At 41.7% G+C, this 18,066-nt stretch overlaps 1 protein-coding gene across 5 annotated transcripts in view; it reads left to right on the top strand.

Annotated features, from left to right (window-relative positions):
- USP34 (ubiquitin specific peptidase 34) overlaps window positions 1-18,066 on the top strand; it is a 305,275-nt gene that overhangs the window by 98,643 nt on the left and 188,566 nt on the right. For 4 of the 5 annotated variants that reach the window (XM_077486072.1, XM_077486074.1, XM_077486071.1 and 1 more), the window contains 11 exons: window positions 1,094-1,209; window positions 1,292-1,419; window positions 4,468-4,557; window positions 9,615-9,710; window positions 10,781-10,863; window positions 11,258-11,412; window positions 11,521-11,634; window positions 11,863-11,962; window positions 12,050-12,209; window positions 16,555-16,681; window positions 16,758-16,905. In XM_077486072.1, coding sequence (XP_077342198.1) covers window positions 1,094-1,209; window positions 1,292-1,419; window positions 4,468-4,557; window positions 9,615-9,710; window positions 10,781-10,863; window positions 11,258-11,412; window positions 11,521-11,634; window positions 11,863-11,962; window positions 12,050-12,209; window positions 16,555-16,681; window positions 16,758-16,905 — 1,317 coding nt within the window. The remainder of the gene's footprint in view (window positions 1-1,093; window positions 1,210-1,291; window positions 1,420-4,467; window positions 4,558-9,614; window positions 9,711-10,780; window positions 10,864-11,257; window positions 11,413-11,520; window positions 11,635-11,862; window positions 11,963-12,049; window positions 12,210-16,554; window positions 16,682-16,757; window positions 16,906-18,066) is intronic. The other variant, XM_077486073.1, reaches the window with a different exon arrangement.

The following is an 18,066-nucleotide window of genomic DNA, read 5'->3' as shown; positions in this document are numbered from 1 at the left end:
TTTTTTTTAAACTGTCATTTTCAATTTTGGTTTTTCGCAAAGTGCATCCTACATTTTCAGTACCAAAATTTCCATTCGGTGCACCTCCTGGCTCTTCCCCTTCTGTGTTCCCCCTAGCAAGCCGCTTGCTTTTGGGGCACATGAGTGCTTGTTTCCCAGCTGTGTGTATCTGTGGAGCTGTGCTCCACAGACACGCACAGTGGGGCTTGGCCCTGCCCCCCCCCCTTTCTTCATTACAGCATTTGATTGACTGTAGAGATGTGCTCAGGCGTGTTTTGAGATCCTAGTCCCAACCCACCTGCCCAATCCCGCTAGGAAGCCGACACGGCACACCGCTAATCGCAGGCAGCGAGACCTTTCCTGGTCCGCAGCTGCACAGATCGGGGAAATGTCTCGTTGCCTATGATTAGCAGTGTTGGCTTCCTGGCTAGAACCTGGCAGGTGGGTTGGGACTAGGATCCTAAAGGCATGAGCCCATCTCTAATTCACAGAAGGCAGTAGCCCAAATCCCTGCGAGAAGAGATGCAGCCATGCACAGTGCTGGATTTGAGAAAATATTTTTTTTTTTTTTTTTTTTTTTTTAAATGTTGCATGGTATTTGTGCAACCAAATATCTATAATCAATTTTAGAGCACACAGACACTATATAATGCTCTTAATTTTATGATAAAATATAAAATGGGGTGGCATTGAGTATATACAGGGCTAGATATGTGCTTTAGTTGGTATACATCTTTTGAAAGGCTCAAATTTTTATATATTTTTTATATATATATATATATATATATATATATATATATATATATATATATAAAAAAAATGTAAACTGCTGCACCATCTTTAATGTGCTTCCCTTATATTAACTTTAGTTTCCTATTAATATGTTTAAAAATCCTCAGGTAATAAACTATTTTTCATAATGCCTGCTGCAGTTTTGCAGGGAAAGTAACTGTACACAACATTCTCCAATTTTAAAGTAAAATGTAGTAATGCTGTGCTGTTTGTATAGATTTTTTTTTTTTTTTTTTCTTTTTAATTTGGTATTTTCTGACAACATATTTTTATTTTATTTTTTCTCCTATTGGTTGTTCAGGCCCCTCTGTGCATAAACACCAGTACAACAGTAATGCGGTGATGGACATCAACTTGGACAATGTTTGCAAGAAGGGAAATACTCTCCTTTGGGATCTTGTTCAAGATGAGGATGCTGTGAGTTCATGTGATAGAAGCAGTCAGGGAGCCCTGAACGCTCAAACATGGCATGTAACCAGCATCTCTTTGTATTCTGTAGGTTCACCTGTCTGAGGGTTTAATTAATGAAGCAGAAAAGCTTCTTTGTTCCTTGGTTTGCTGGTTTACGGACAGGCAGATTAGAATGCGTTTCATTGAAGGCTGCTTGGAAAACCTTGCTAATAACAGGTAGGTGAAACGTAAATATTTCACATTCATGGAGGTTACCCTAAATTTAAACGCGAAAATAAAGGCATAATTGATCTCTGTGGAATAAGTTGTACAATGTATCTACAACATAAACTTATGCTACTCTGATTTTAAGTAAAATGCTTGACCTTTGATTTCATTTTCTTTGAGGCTAGGTGAAAGATGTACACCTTTAGGAGTGCACTGCAAGGTAGTGGACCCTATGGCTGACTGCTGCGGATGGGAGTCAAGGTGGTAAGGAAGGCAGGGCCTCTGGAACACCAAGACGGATCCCACCGGGGGTTAGAGCGTAACATTCCCTAGGGCGCGGAGTCTAAGAGCCAGCAGGTGTTCACCAGAGCCTCTAGTGGTGAGGATGGACTGGGCTGCAACTGGCTCCAGGTCGTGACCCCCAGGGTCCCCCAGCTCACGCCCACAGTAGGCAACAGGAGGATAGGGATAGTAAGGGAATAAGCCAAGGTCAGGGCCACAAGCAGAAAAGGACAACAGAGTTCACGCCAAAGGTTCAAGGTCGCAGGCAAACATGGATAGTCGGGGACACGCCAAAAGGTCAGAGTCACGAGCAGTAAAGAATAGTTGAGAACACGCCAAGGTCGGTAACAGAAACAAATGTAGAGCACATGGCAGGCAGGTAACAGGAAGCCAAACACACAAAGGTTGATCAGCAGGGTTGGCCTGCAGTGCAAAAGTTAATATAGAGTTCTCTGATAGGAGCTAGGGTGGAGCCATGCTAGAGGAGGGATTATAAAAGCAGTCAGGTGAGAGTCGGCTGGTCTCTAGAGATGAACACATGGAGACAGGTAAGTTGCATAACCATGACATGTCTTATTGGAAGATTTCCCCTCCATTCCTGTTCTGGGGACTACCTCAAATTTAGGGTTTGGTTTTTTTCTTTCACTTTCGGTGATTATGGTAAACACGACCGAGAGAGTGAATCTACCTAACTGGGACACAGCAATGAAAACCTGACAGGCATTCTAATCACAAACTCAAATCAAAAAAGAAATCTTGCCTTTTTAGTTCTACTTTAACCTTGGTTTAAGTCGATGCCTGCAGGAGGATTGAACAGGGGCATGTATAAAAGTTGCAGGACAGCTCAAGATTATTCCATCCTACCACCAGCATGCTGAAATGGGGTCCATACCTTAAGAAATTTGGTGTGGGAGTAATACATTTTTTTATCTTGAATCAAAGTTCTCAACATTGCTGGTCTCTGAGTTGCAACTGTCCAACATGGCCTATCCTCAGATTGGCCTTTAGAGTGCCGCTACCTGACCCTGCTGCACTGGGCATTGTGGCACCAGCCTGGATATGACATTTGGGCATAACATGCTCTCCAAGACCCCAGGTACTTACCTAATTTACTGCAGAGCGGTTTGCATTGCCTCATAGCTTGCCTGGTCTCCTAAGGCTTGTTCTTGGAGTAGATGCAGATGTTGTACTCTGACATGATAGACTCCTGGCAGATGTGCTGTTGGCTCTGTGAGATTGTTTGGATCATCTTTTTCAAGGACGGATTTACCGTCCTATAAAGAAAGTTAGCTGCTCTGACCGTGACACCCCTATTATTAAATCAGATGTAAATAATAAGTAAATTAATGTACAATCAATCAAATGTGAAATACCACCAACAGTGTACAAATAAAGGTTATATCATGAGCGATAATAAATGCAATAAATCAAATATAAGTCCAAGTGATAAAATAAGTGGTTGTGATAGATTCATGCAATCTTCCGTCACCAATATGTGTTGACCACCATAAAGAATGCATGCTTACCAGAGGCAAACATCAACCAGCTTGCAATCAAAACACAACCCGATAGGGTCCCAATTGAAGATCCCGTATGGTAATTCACGTATGTTATTTCAAAAGGCAGCAGGTCAGGAACACAGTGTAAACCTGGTAAATTATTTTAATAAATATGGATAAAAGCACTTACAAAACACAAGAAAACTACATATATGCCGGCTGGCAAGCGATCGCCCGTTCCCTCAGGATTCCAACGTGATCACATCAGCATGTCCTAGCCACCCGATGCGTGTTTTGTCATAGGATGACGTCTGGGGATTTACCATCCTGCCTCAGTCTCTGTCTAATCACCACTCATTACCCGCCACTAATCATTAGTGGGTCATATCCATATTAGTTTTTAACCCCAATGACAAGAAAATTTGAAGGAGCAGGGTGGACATTTTTTCCTAAAACGACTGAAAACCACACTGGTAGAAATTAAAGTCATTCATTCTGATATCAAATGTTAAAAGTACAGAAAATCTTTCGACGACATTCGAATGTTCTGAGAATTTTTGTACAAATTTTCCTAAGACTTTTACGAACAGTTTTTGCATTCAAAATTTTACCCATCTATGTCCCGCTTAATATGTTCTAAGCAGACCGTAGATGCAGTACGTGAGTAAGTGCCTTCATACAAGGATAGGGAGTTTGTTTACTAGCCACATCACCAGGTGAAAATTCAAGGCAAAAACCTGAAAGAAAAAAAACAAACAAATGTAGCTACTACATCCAAGGACTGGTAAGCTGCAATAGTTTTGGTCTTGGGTCCAGAAGTATGTTTTAATGGTCATCCTGCCACAACTGATATTTTAGTAATGGGTGATTGCTGGGAGAGTCCTATACTGGCTGTGCTTAAGTCCCAGTGACTCCGGCTGCAAAATCCTCACTGCTGAGTTCTTGAGCCTGCCTCCTCTCATAATGTATTCTTCGTCTTGATTTTTTAGTCCTCCAGAATGTAAAGTGACTGAGACTACCTATAATTGTCTGGGTACGCAATGCTAGAAACTCAACTGATCAAATACACAGGGTCCCCAAAACCATTTATGAAACTGGTGCTCAGCTAATAATAAAATTCAGTTTTCATTGAACTGGCTGGCTGTTTTAATTGACCTTTTAAGTAGCGTAACAATTTGAGTTATGTCTGTCCTGCATATCTTAATACTTCATACATAGATATGTGAGCTACGAATCCACCAGTAAATTATTTTTTTCTCCTTTTTGTCATTTTTAGGTCTGTTGTTGTGTCTCTAAGACTTTTACCTAAATTATTTGGCACCTTTCAGCAGTTCGGGAGCAGTTATGACACCCACTGGATCACAATGTAGGTTTATTTAAAAAAAATAAAATAAAAATGCTATTTTAGTAGATCTGTAGTGTATATGAACTACACATTTTATCAGTTCATTAAAGTGGTAGTCAAAACCTTAATGTGATTTTTTACCTGCAGGAAAGCTTATAATAAAACTTACACTGTTTAGAAGATATTCCTGTGAGCTGTAGCTAATGACATCACTGGCGCATTCGCTCTGAAGGAATGGCATACCCGTGCCATTCCTTCAGAGTGGCGTGCCACGGACAGGACTCCGGCACCCATGACTGGGAGGGAACGTCATCGTGGCATGGCCATTCAATTGGCCACAGCCCACCAACCTGGAAGCAAGACCAGGTGAAAGCCTCTGCAGCGGTGACATAGAGCTGCTGGAGGGCTTAATTTTAATTTAAGTATTTCATAATGTGCTGGTATGCCATGCAGACTATCACATTATGCTCTTAACTTGCAGGAGAATGTTTTTTTTTTTTTTTTTTGTCACCCAGACTTTACTACCCCTATTTACATTTTTTTTAAAACTTGTATGGTTAAGGCCCAAATCCAGGTTGAAAAATATTTTTCTCGTTCGTTCATTAATAGACACAGCGCTCTGTTATTCAGAACCATAGGGTTATATCTCCCCCTAAGGAAGTAGGACACTAGGCAGAAAAAAGACTTGGCTACGCCTATGGGCAGTCCTAGGTGGTATACACACCCCTCTCTGTTATAGTCCTTCAGTTTTGTTTTTTCCTGCCTAGTCAGGAGTAAGGACCTATTTCCCTGTCGGGATCTCTGGTCCTGGCAATTTTTTGTTTGCTTTTTAAACTTTTTTTTTTTTTATCTTCGAATTTTTTTTTTTCTCTTTTTCCTGAGATCTGCAATCAATTTCCAAACTTGGTGACGGGCTGGATAATCTAGATACAGTAGTCCCCCCCCCCCCCCCCCCCCCAGTCTGGCCAGCGAACGGATTGTGCAGACTGCAGCTACGCCCTAGGTTTGCTGTGACATAGCCTGGATGGGGGCTGGCCCTACAAGTTGAATTTCTCGCGAGGTTGCATACGCCCGGGTCTCGGCCTGTATCGCAGTGTTTCTCCACCCCACTTCGGTGGGAAGGAGGATCTGTCTGGGAGCGTTACCTATGTGCTTCTCTGGATCGGTGAGTAAAGGGCCCCCTCCTCTCCTTCCCTGGAGTGGTGTGGGGCACGGGTACTGGTCGGTCCCTCTGGGGTTCTCCTCCGCCCCCCCTTCCTCAGGTGAGGCCCAGGTCTCTGGCCTAGGGGATTCGGACACTCTGTCCACACCCAGCCCCCCCCCCCCCCTCCAGGGTTGACACCATGGGGGAGGGGGGTACACTGTGGCACCTGCTGGATGGTTGGGCCTGGGAGTGTGTGACCCTTGCGGCGGCCCTCCACTAATTTAGGCCGTGGCTTTGCGGTCTACCAGACGGGCTACATGTTGGGCGGCCCTACAGTGGGCGGCGGAGGCCACTGCTTTCTGTTGCGGGCATCTGCCCTCCATTCCTCAGCTTCATCCCTGGCCAGTGTTTCTTCTTTTGTATAAACTCCAGAAGTTGCATGCTGCGCTTCAGGTACTGTTGTCTCGCAGGTGGGCCTCCCTGCGGTCCTGCATGTGGGTGTTGGGCCTGATGGTATCTACCTTCAAGGCGGTTCTATTTGCACAGTTCCATACAAGCTCCCTTCGCAGGAGACCCTGGCGTAATGGGACAAGTGCCCGAGGTCTCTGGGCTATCAGATTTGGCTGAGCCAGGAAACCAGGGGGTCTCTGGTCTGGTGGCTTCGCTCTCTGGTATTTTGGCATCCTTTCTCCCCTTGTATTGGACAGTGGTCACCACCACTGCCAGTCTGTCTGGGTGGGGAACTGTCCTGGGTTCTGCTCAGGGTTGTTGGGCACTGGAGGTCCAGACTGCTGATCAATATCCTGGGACTTCAAGCGATCAAACTATGTATGGATGATGAACGGATCAACTTCGGGGGCTCCTGGTACGAATCTAGTCGGACAATGCCATGGTGGTGACCTGCTCTAGTCGCTGGTTTTTGAAGGCCTGGCTGTTCTGAGCCAGGTGCTGAATTTACGATGCTGCTGAGGGCTAGGAAGTCTTCCTCTAGGAAGATTTACCACCGGACGTGGATAGCATACATACAGTTCCTGGTGTGAGGTGCTTGGCATTTACCTTCGCTCTTTCTCCGTGGCTCAGATTTTGACCTTCCCTCACGGGGTGTTTGAACAGGCCTTAAGTACAATAAAGGGCCAGGTGTCGGCCTTGGAGGTTTTCTTCGGTGTCCCCTGGCCTCGCACTCCCTAGCGTTTACTCTTAATCAAGGGGTTCAACATCTGCCTCCACCAGCGTGGTCTCTTTACCGCCGTGGGATCTGCTCTTGGTGCGTTCGGTTCTACAGAAGTCTGTCTTTGAAAATATTCATAAGGTTCTTCTGCTTACTCTGTCCCAGAAGGTGTTTTTTTTTTTTTTTGGTGGCCATTGCCTCTGCTTGCGTTTTGGAACTGTAGGAGTTATCTTGTCATACATCTTACCTGGTGATCCACAAAGATGTGGTTCTTCACCCTTGTCTATGGTTCCCTCCTGATTTCCTTTTGACTAGGATATTGTGTTATCTTCCCTGTGTCCCAGGTCAAACTATCCTAACGGATATTTACCTTGCAGGTCCTGGATTTGTTTGAGCGATTTGGGTGTATTTGGCAGCCACAGGGTCTTTTCAGAGATCAGACTCACTGTTTGTGATCACAGACAGGCCAAAAAAGGGGCTGTCTGCTTCTTCTGCAAACTTTTGTAGATGGACCAGACAGACGATGACTCTGGCCTATTCTATCAGGGGTTGGGTTCCTTCTTTCCCTGTTGAGGCATATTCTGCTTGGCCACTTACTGTTTCTTGGGCCTTCCATCATTAGGCGTTGGCTGTGCAAGTTTGCAAGGCGGCCACTTGGTCGTCTGTGTACATTTTCACTAAATTCTACAAAGTGGATGTACTGGCATCTGAGAATGCTTCTTTTGGCTGCAAGGTTTTGCGGGCTGCTGTTAGAAGGTCTCTTTCCTCTTGAGGGTGTATTGTTCAGGTTGGGCTTCGGTTGCTTTGTGTTGAGCTCCTGTTACCTGGTTGATTCTTGTTAGCCCTGGGATTCTTATTGCCCACCCCTCATGTTTGGCACTGCTTTGGGACGTCCTTAGGTTTCTGAATAATGAAGCGCTGTATCTGTCAATGAACTAGAGAAAATTTACATCCTTTTTTTCCCACAAATAGAGCTTTCATTTGGGGGTATTTGATCACCTCTGCAGTTTTTATTTTTTGTGCTATAAATATATTATGGATAATTTGGGAAAAAAAACGCATTATTTTTTACTTTTTGCTATAATAAATATGCCCAAAAAATAAATAAAAAACAGTTTGTTTTATGGTGTTTTTATTTTTTATTTTATGAGTAATGGCGGTGATCAGCGATTTTTATCATGACTGCTACATTTTGGCGGACACGTCAGACAATTTTGACACGTTTTTGGGACCATTGGCATTAATACAGCGATCAGTGTGATTAAAATTGCATTGATTACTGTAAAAATGTCACTGGCAGTGAAGGGGTTAACACTAGGGGGCAATGAAGGGGTTAATGTGTGTCCTGGTACATGTTCTAACTGAAGTGGGAGGCGACTGTGCAGGGAAACTAACAGATCGCTGTTCATATTCTGTATGAACAGACAATCTGTCGGATCACTCCTCAGAGAATCGGAAACTGTGTGTTTACACGCACAGCTCCCGGTTCTCCATGTGCCCCGAGTGATCGCAGGAGACCGCCGGGCACTCACATCAGCTCGGGCGCGCGTGCAAGCGCCCCCCTAGTGACCGTTTGTTACTGACTTAACATAAAAGCGATTCGTGCAGTCGAGCTATGATGCTGCAGTAAAACTGTGACGGCTGGTCCGCTAGCGGTTAGTTATTGTATGTCTGCATCATTGTATATTTTACGGAACTCCAGCTACATAATATTCATCTGCTTATGATATGGCTAGTACCACTTCAAGAGTTTGTCAGTGCAGATCAACTCTGGAAGAAGTGGTTTTTGGATGTTGCACTTTCCATAAGAAAATAAATTCCCTTGAGGCGGAAAGCATTGCCAGTAGTGTCCAATGTTTTTAGCTGCTAAAGTTTTCAAAGGTAATTCTGGATAGCATTCGTTGACTAAATTTCCAGTGCTGACCCTTTTCACTTGCTTATCCGATAAGGGCAGTTGCAAGAGTAAATTGTAATTCATGCTTCACTTTTTTTTTTTTTTTTTTTTTTTTTTTTATTTGCACGATTGTGTACTTAGATACCCATGTCATTTCACAGAGCGATCCCCAGTTTAGAAATCTGCAGATGCAGTTTTCTCAGGAGTTTTAAGAGGTGGGGGGTTGCGACACTGCTCTCATGCCTCCTACATGGGATTTTTTTTTTTTTTTTTTTGTACAGTTTGTCCCGTTTCCTCATCCTGGGTTACTGCAGCTGTGGCCAGGTTCTTTCAATTGTGGTTATGCTACAGCTTATGGCTGTGTAGTCCTTCAGTTGAATGTTAACAGAATAGAATAATATGTTATTGCACAAAATACTGAAATTATAGGGTTTGGGCCAATAAATAATTTTCTTCTAAAATGATTACTAAAGAAATGGGGAAAACACGATAGTGCTACTTTAAAGTGATTCTGAAGGTTAATCCTCTTTGCTGCGCTGTGAGTCAATGAGGGGAGAGAGACTCGGGAGAGCCGCTGCTCTCCTGCACATCGCTGGATAGAGATGGGGGGCTGGGAGAGGGGTAGCTGCACCCTGAAGGTTTTTTTTTTTTTTTTTTCCTTTTTGTGCTTTGTCTTTATTCTATAATGCATGAAGGTAAAAAACCTGCCTTTAGAACCACTTGAAAGTTGATCAAACAAAGACATACACATAAGTTGCTAACAAATACACTACTAAATATTTTCATTTTTGTTTTTTAATGTTTCCATGGAAATGTTTCCTTTTTTTTACAGTGTAATGTTTTATGTATAAACCTTATAACTCTCTCTTTAGGTGGGCAGAGAAGGAACTCAACATGATGAAGCTTTTTTTTGATAATCTGGTGCACTATATCCAATCCATTCGTGATGGGAGGCACAAACATGTTTTGTAAGTGTATATAGAAAATTTGCTGATCTGATAATATACTGTGCAAAATGCAGTTTAAAGTTACACTAAAAAATACAATTTTCAAAAGTATTCCATGCTCATCCTTTGCTTAATGGGACCTGTAATCTATTTTTCATAAAATAGTTTTTCTGCCTCCTTATAACATCCTCCTGTGAGTTCCTGAACCTCTCCTCTCCCCTCACTTCCATTTATTTGGAACAAGTAGTGCATTGTCCTTGTAGTCATGTGCACTGCTCTACACATTACAAGTCCCATAGTCTTTAGACCATCTTGGGAGAGGGTAAGAGAGGTGGCTACTTTCCTACATACAGTGGGACTGTTAAGACCAAATGTCACCACCCTCTGACAGGAAGTCAGATCACAGCAACAAAAATGGAACTTGGAGGGGGCTGAGAGCATTATATGGTACTTTTAAGAATCCATACTTGAATGTTACACTTTTTATTTTTATTTTTTTAAGTAGAGTTTTCTTTTAAGTTGCCGTCATGCTTTTTTTGTGGATTTATTGTTTTACAGTCCTTTTCTATATGCTGTTTAATGCCTAGCTCAAATTTGGTTGGGAAAACTTTTTTTTATTCTTGCCTTACATGACAAGGATTTTGGTTAAATGTAGCCTGCATTCACACTTGGGCAGGGCATAATCCCAGTATTTTGAAGCTTTTTTTTTTATTTTATTTTTTTCTCCCAGGTGTTTTTGCATATGTACTAAGCTTCGGGAGTTTATCCCTGGCAAGGGGAAGGAGAGCAGTTCTGTAGGAGGAGAGGCATGCTTCTGGTGTAAAAACACGCCAAGATGTTCACATTAAAGTTTAATGGACCTAAAAAAACAAAAAAATAACTGTTTTCTTTTTTTTTTTTTTTTGTTGATCGTAGGGAGACTTAAAATACAAATGGGATCAGGGACAATTAGAATAGGATTCTGGGTAGTCAAGCATAGGCAGACCAGCTGAAAATTCAAGTATAAATGAAAGCCTATTGCATGTTCTTACCTTACATAGCAAATAGGCCCAAACTATTTTTTTACTATTCTATTTGTCATACTGTTACAGGTACAGCCACAGTGCTGAGGTTCAAGTACGGCTTCAGTTTTTGACGTGCGTTTTCTCAACACTGGGATCACCAGACCATTTCCGTATGTATTTTAAATTACAATGTTTATATTGGATTCTATAGCTTGTGTATGCCCAATAATTGTCATAACTATTGACGTCAGGACAGACGGTAGGGGTAGACTCAAATTTTGCGGTTGTCACTGAAACAGTTATGGGGGATGTCTTCAAATAGGGACACCTGATCCAGGGCAACTGTTAAGGTGAATTACCCCTTCCTTTATGGAAATATCTACCACCCTTTGTGACATTTGTAGCTCAGGAAGAGGGGGAGGGGGAAGGAATCTCCACACTGTGGGCACACTTGAAAAGCTTGGCTAAGGTTCTAATTCTTCCCTGTGCTGAAGTTCTAATTTAATGTAACTGTTAGCCAATTAGAGATTGTGTTTGCTTGCTTCACATTTTTTTTCTTTATAGGGTTAAGTTTGGAGCAGGTAGACATCTTGTGGCACTGCCTTGTAGAAGACCTGGAGTGCTATGATGATGCATTACACTGGTTTTTAAATCAGGTGCGCAGCAAGGACCAGCACGCTATGGGAATGGAGACCTATAAACATCTATTTCTGGAAAAGGTAATTCAACTGTAGATGGGTCGTTTCCTTTGTGTAAAACAATGCTAGTGTTGTCTTGAAATATATAATGTGTATGTAATTATTTTTTTTTTTTTTTATTATATGTAGATGCCCCAGCTAAAACCTGAAACAATCAGCATGACAGGACTGAACCTTTTTCAACACCTTTGTAATCTTGCTCGCCTAGCAACCAGCGCTTATGATGGGGGCTCAAATTCTGAGGTGAGATTTGATTACAATTTATGGTAAGGCTGGGCAAATCCAAGAGATTGGGCCAGAACACCAAGAAAAATGATACCAAGAAAAAAGGTTCTCTAGAAACTTCTGAATTCTATGCTATATTGGCTATTGTACATTTATGGAAGTACTGCACTGCTATTCTGTTCACTCTGAGCTAGTTGACGCACTATCCATTAATAAACGTGTTTTTTTTTTTTTTTTATCATTCAGTTGTGTGGCATGGATCAGTTTTGGGGCATTGCACTGAGAGCCCACAGTGGAGATGTAAGCCGTGCTGCTATCCAGTATATCAACTCCTATTATATCAATGGTGAGAATTATATTTTAATTGTTGCAAGAGATCGTTTTCAGATTGTATCTAGTAAGTGTTTGTTTTACATTTAAGTTTATTTTTCAGGAAAAACTGGGCTAGAAAAAGAGAACGAGTTCATTAGTAAGTGCATGGAAAGCCTTATGATTGCTTCTAGTAACCTTGAACAGGATGCACAGTCAAGCCTCACCATCATTGAAAGAGGCCTGTTGATGCTAAAAACACATCTTGAAGCTTTCAGGAGACGGTAAGCTATAGTTTTTATTTTGCTTTACAGTTCATATACATTTACATATGTGGTAGTTTATTCTATCTTGTATCTGCTTAGAGAATAATCCAACCTACTTTGTTTTCATATATACTGTATATACTAATGCTAAATCACTTAAATCAATTTTTTCAGCATTTTTTTCTTCATTGTGCATGTGAAAAAGATGAGATAAAGGGAAACTATGCTTTAAACATTTATGTATGTACCTTAAGTATTCGTTTTAGATACTTTGTATATATTTCAATTGTACAGGACACAGGCTTGATATTCATAGACCCAGGGTTACAAGCTGATACTTTCGGGTGATGATTTGAACAGTGGCAAAGCTTTTGAGGGCACGCCTCCTGGGCATCCCTCAATAACCCTACATGGGTTGCTTCTCAGTTTTTTTTGCCCTAAGGTGATGGACTTCTCCCTTACAGAATAATATATTTTGCTTCACTAGTTTCTTATTTTACTTCAGCTTTTCACTGTCTTCTAACACAATGATGGTGCGCATCGGGATCAGTGCAAGCTTTGTAAAACCTTGGGAGCCATACCTGGACTCCACACCTTGAGGACAGCCTGTAATGGTGTTTTTGGGCACTTACCTTGGTGCAATGCATGGAGTTGGCTGCAGGGTGCTATACAGGTCCAATGCCGTGGTCCATCGCTATAGAACAGAGACCCTAAAGGACCCCTTTGTGTGAGAAGGGGTGAAAGGGTTCACCCACCATGACAAGAAAAACTTAGACTCTATATAGGGATCAGCAACATTGACAGGTAAGACAGGAGCATGATGTTTCTTTAAGGTGACTTTCACACTAAGGTGCTTTACAGGCGTTTTAGTGCTAAAAATAGTGCCTGTAAAGCGCCTCTCCTTTCACTCCAGTTTAAAAATCTGAGTGCTTTTACACTGGAGTGGTGGTTGCAAGCAGCATCTTTGGGGCGCTTTAGGAGTGGCATATACACCACTCCTAAAGCACCCCCCGGCCCGTTGAAATCAACGGGCAGCGCCGCCGAAGCACTTCAGCACGGGCACTATTAACCCCTTCATCGGTCGCTAGTGGGGGTTAAAAGCAACTTATCAGCTGAAACACGCCGCTAAGACGACCATAAAGCAGCGCTAAAAATAGCAGTGCTTTACTGCCACCACCCCCACCACCTCAGTGTGAAAGTGCCCTTACTGTTGTTATAGTCCCACAGCAAGTATAAAACATAATATCCCCATTAACTGAAGTACACTATGTATCCAAAATAGTATCCGTTTTATATGTAAAACTGTCAGGAAATGTTTGGAAATTATTCACTTATTCAGTGGTAAACTTTTCAGATTGTGAAGCCACAAGTACCTCATCACCGGGTTACAGCGTACTCCCTTCACAGACTGCTTTTACCCCTTTTCCGCATCCCACCCTGCGAGTACCCCACAAGGGAATATCCTCGCAACACCTGGTTTATGCCATTGTTACAAGTTTCTGCAGCATGCACATGTTGGTGAAGGAAATAGTTTGTTTTGGCCAGCTGGGCCCAGTCAAACTATTTAAAGTGTAGTAAAAATTCAAACTCAGGTAGTCTACCGTCTATACAAACGCTTCACACCAAATATGCACCAGCCACCTTATACAAATCCGTTTACTAAACATTTAGGCCCCATGTTTCAAGAGGTCTAACGGCACTTTAGAATGATAGATCCTGCCAGGATGGAGGGATAGATGGCTTCCGTCTCCCTCTCTCCCAGTTGGATGTGCCTCCAAGCCTGCCACACTTCAGAATGGCATGCCCCACATAGTGACTGGATCACTTCACATAAACTTGTCTCAGCGCCATTACGCCCCAGTTCACACTGGAGTGATTTCTCATGCGATTTGACAGGTCAAATCGCATGACAAGTAGCATCCTATTGCCAGCAATGGCAATGTTCAAATTGATGCAACGCCGACTTTGCAGTGCCGTATCAATTTGAAAAAGCACATGCAGTACTTTTGGCAATTTCGGGTGCAACTTCAATAGATATCTGTGCATGAAGCTGCACAGATGTCTTCAGTGTCGCACCCGAAGGCACACTGAGATGCAGCTTTTGAAATCGCACGATTTCAAAGAAAGAAGCAACTAAATCCCATAGTGCAGTACAGTTAATAACTAATTTATTAAAATGTATGGATACTCACAAGCAAAACAATATCAAAGAACTCTGCCCTTCATCTGACGGGAGATCTTCCAGGGGCAACAGAATAGCAGTGATTTACCACAATGACATCCTGTAGCTAGAGAACCAAACCTCCCTTTTTCCCATCTCTTCTTGGGCCACCCCAGCCCCTTACCCTGTTGTGGATTTAGTTCCTCAACAGACCTGTGTGTCTGCCTGTAAGGATCCTGGCCTGATCATTCTACATCCCCATCAGATGCCTGAGAAGAATGTTTCTACCCTTCCTAGGTAGGGGGGTACATTCATTGGCAGATTTTCTCCAGAGCAGCATTCTGAATTCCCAGATCAGGTGGTTCCTTCTACATTGGGTCAGCTCTCCTTGTTCTGGCACTGCTGAACACCATCTAGATACTGCTGTGTCTTTAACATCTAGAAGCAATAGGAGTATTCGATGCATCAGGAGAAGTAGTCTGGATTCAATTGTCCATACTGATTCCCTTCAATTGTCCATGCTAGCTAGCTGGACATGAGAAGTTCGGAAACCAAAGTGCATCTCAGATGAAGCATGTTGAAGGATGGTCCACAGTTAAGTACAGGGAATGCCTTCAGGACTCGATGAGACCTGTCCACCTGGGGTTAAGTCCCTCTTCTTGGCTGCTCTGCAGATTCATGAAGAAAACATTCCTGGCACTGGAGTCTGGACTCTGCTTCGGATTTACAAATACAGACAAAGATTCTTAGCTGTTCTAAGACGAGACTTATTTCCATTGTTCCACACATACAAGTACTTGGTTCTGGGGAGTCTGAAGAATTCTTAGCTCTGTGATGCCTATATCTAGGATAGACAGGATTCTTCCTCTATACTCTCTAGCCTATCTTTGCTGAGGTATTCCCATGCACATTACCTCTTTAGTTATGTCAACTTTGTTGAATCTAATCCTGGTTTCTCTGCTGGACTGCTGGTCATTTTAACACCCTTCACAGGTGAATCTGGCCTTGGTGAGGCGGTTGTCTGTTCCAATATATCTTGAGGTATGGAGTTCTAGTGTCTTTAAAGTAGGGGGTCAGATAAATAGAGGGTACACGACCTTTAAACTAATAGGAGGAAAGTTCAAAACTAATCTTAGAAAATATTGCTTTACTGAAAGGTTGATTCATGGAATAGACTTCCAGTAGAGGTAATGAGTCAGTCAACACAGTAAGTTGCTTCAAACATGCTTGTGACAAACACAGATCTATGTTAACAAAAAAAATAAAAATAAATGTTTCTATGTAATATATTTATCTAGTGTTGACCGAGTTTGCCCACCTCTTAATCTGGATTAGTATTGATAGTTGTAATGCATTATTTATATATATATATATATATATATATATATATATATATATATATATATATATATATATATATATATATATATATATATATATATATATATATATATATCTCTATATCCACTAAATATGGAACGGTTTCCTTTGGCTGTTTGCAAATCATATCCGTATAACTCATATGCATTATTTATCTTGATGCAGAATATATTCAAGTTATTGGAAGCACAAGCATATGGATATGGTACAGATGTGTGTCCTCTTATACATAGTCTGCTTTTTCTGTGTGCATATACCTATATATTTCATATGGATAAATTATATTTTATTTCAAGCACCTAATTATACAATGTCAGTTGGAAGCGAGTGGTTTATTGAGGCATGTTGGGATATGTAAGGACACTATATAAAGATAGTCTATATACCCATATACCCAGTGTGGGAGACTTGGCTCTGTTAAAGAGGGTGTTCTCTTGAAACATTTAACGCGGCATACTAGACTGAGGCTAAGCTCTTGTCTGCATTGAAGCACAGACTGGTGTACTGGGTAGAGGAGAGATCCTGGGCTGGCCTAATTTTGTTTTCTTTTTGGTTTGTCAGTATTCTATCCTCCTGTAGGCAACCATATACTGAATACAGAAAATTACTTCCTGTGTCACTCAATGTATTCCAAGAAAAAGATTTTACATTGAGTACAAAAATCCTATTTTTACAGTGCTCTTGGATTTTATTGTAAACGGAAGGGATGTTGGTCACTAGAAAGCTGGACAAAAAGAAACTTGCTTTCCCTTTGTTTGCTGTTACCTTGGGTTGGCATTTCCAGTATGTTATTGTAACCACCCCATTTTGTTTCTCACCTAGGTTTGCCTACCATCTAAGGCAATGGCAGATTGAAGGAACTGGTATCAGCAGCCACCTGAAAGCACTGAATGACAAGCAGTCATTGCCTCTTAGAATTGTTTGCCAACCTGCGGGACTTCCTGATAAGGTCCGAGTACTACCACCTCTATTATACAGAATGTATTTGTGTTTTTGCATAGCTAATTTTTTTTGTCCCTTGTTAGATGACCATAGAAATGTATCCAAGTGACCAGGTAGCTGACCTGCGGGCAGAAGTCACTCACTGGTATGAAAATTTACAGAAAGATCAGCTAAATCAGCAGCCTCAGCTTCAAGAGTTTGGACAGAGCAGCCGTAAAGGTGATTTTCCTGGTGAGGAATGATAATGCTATTCTTTCTGTGTTTTAGTGTAGGTTGCTGTTTGAGATATTGAGCTTGCACTATGAAAAACTACCGCAAAAATTCACATTTGATTCAAGCCAATGATATTTTGAGACAAAATTTCTACTGTTTTGTTACTGGACATATTTAATTAATAGCATGCTATACAAACTGCATACTGAAGTGCTGTGACACATTGCACTTTTTAGAAAATAAAAACTTGTGCTTGTTAGAAGCTTATCAGAATTTTGCCCTGTATGCTCAAAAACAGTTGCCCCAGAGTCTGCCACTACTGTCATATTCTAGTTACTATAGGTATAGGGAAACGTGGCACACTTCATACCCTCAATAATGCAGTGCTCAGTCAAATGGTGGATGCGCCAAAGATGCTAAAGTGATTTTAAATGATCATTGTTAAACAACATTCAGTTTAAAATGGAAATGAAAGGCAAAACATTTGTGTACAGATATAAAATATATAGATAACCTTTTCCTTTTTTTGATCACATTCCCTATGTTCTCAGCTACATAAGAACTGGGGGAGAAGCAAGGATATACACAGAGCTTCCCAGTGAAAGGTGTGGGGGGAGGGGTTTGAGAATGTGTCAGGACAGGACTGATCATTGGAGGAGAGCAGGCGGAGTCCCCAGCGTAGCTAGAGAACTGACCACGCTGTGTTCTCCTGCTTAGTGTGGTCTGTTTTTAATAGAAAACCAGAGTGACTGGAAGGAACACCAGGAAGCAATACAAAGAACAGGCTACTTTTTCATACAAGTACATGGTACAGCAGGCATATATCAGGAATATTGGTAGTAGTTGCCAGCAACCTTTTAGGGGCAGCTGCAGGGAACAGAAGGAAAAAAATGTATTTTAAAATTTATATTTGGTGTTGTTGCTAGTCTAACCTATTTATGTACATTGTTACTTTGTGTCACTGACAGCTGTGTATCTATTTAATTGTTTAGTGCCTGCTTTGCAGTAAAGCTACTATATGTTCCACATCGTTATTTAATGTAAACAGTATATTGATAAAACTGATTACCGTGAGTGAGCAACTTTTGGCTTAAAGTGATTCTCAAGGCAGAAGGTTTTCTCCAAGCGTCTTCCAGGACAGCCAATGAGACCTTGGGCTCCTCCTACCAGGAAAGGAAA

The sequence above is a fragment of the Lithobates pipiens genome, unplaced genomic scaffold (assembly GCF_037356315.1).
Source record: "Lithobates pipiens isolate NorthernLeopardFrog02 unplaced genomic scaffold, aLitPip1_a1.2 Scaffold_18, whole genome shotgun sequence".
NCBI lineage: Eukaryota > Metazoa > Chordata > Amphibia > Anura > Ranidae > Lithobates > Lithobates pipiens.
The sequence above is the reverse complement of the archived record's forward strand: the minus strand, read 5'-3'. Positions and strand labels throughout refer to the sequence as shown.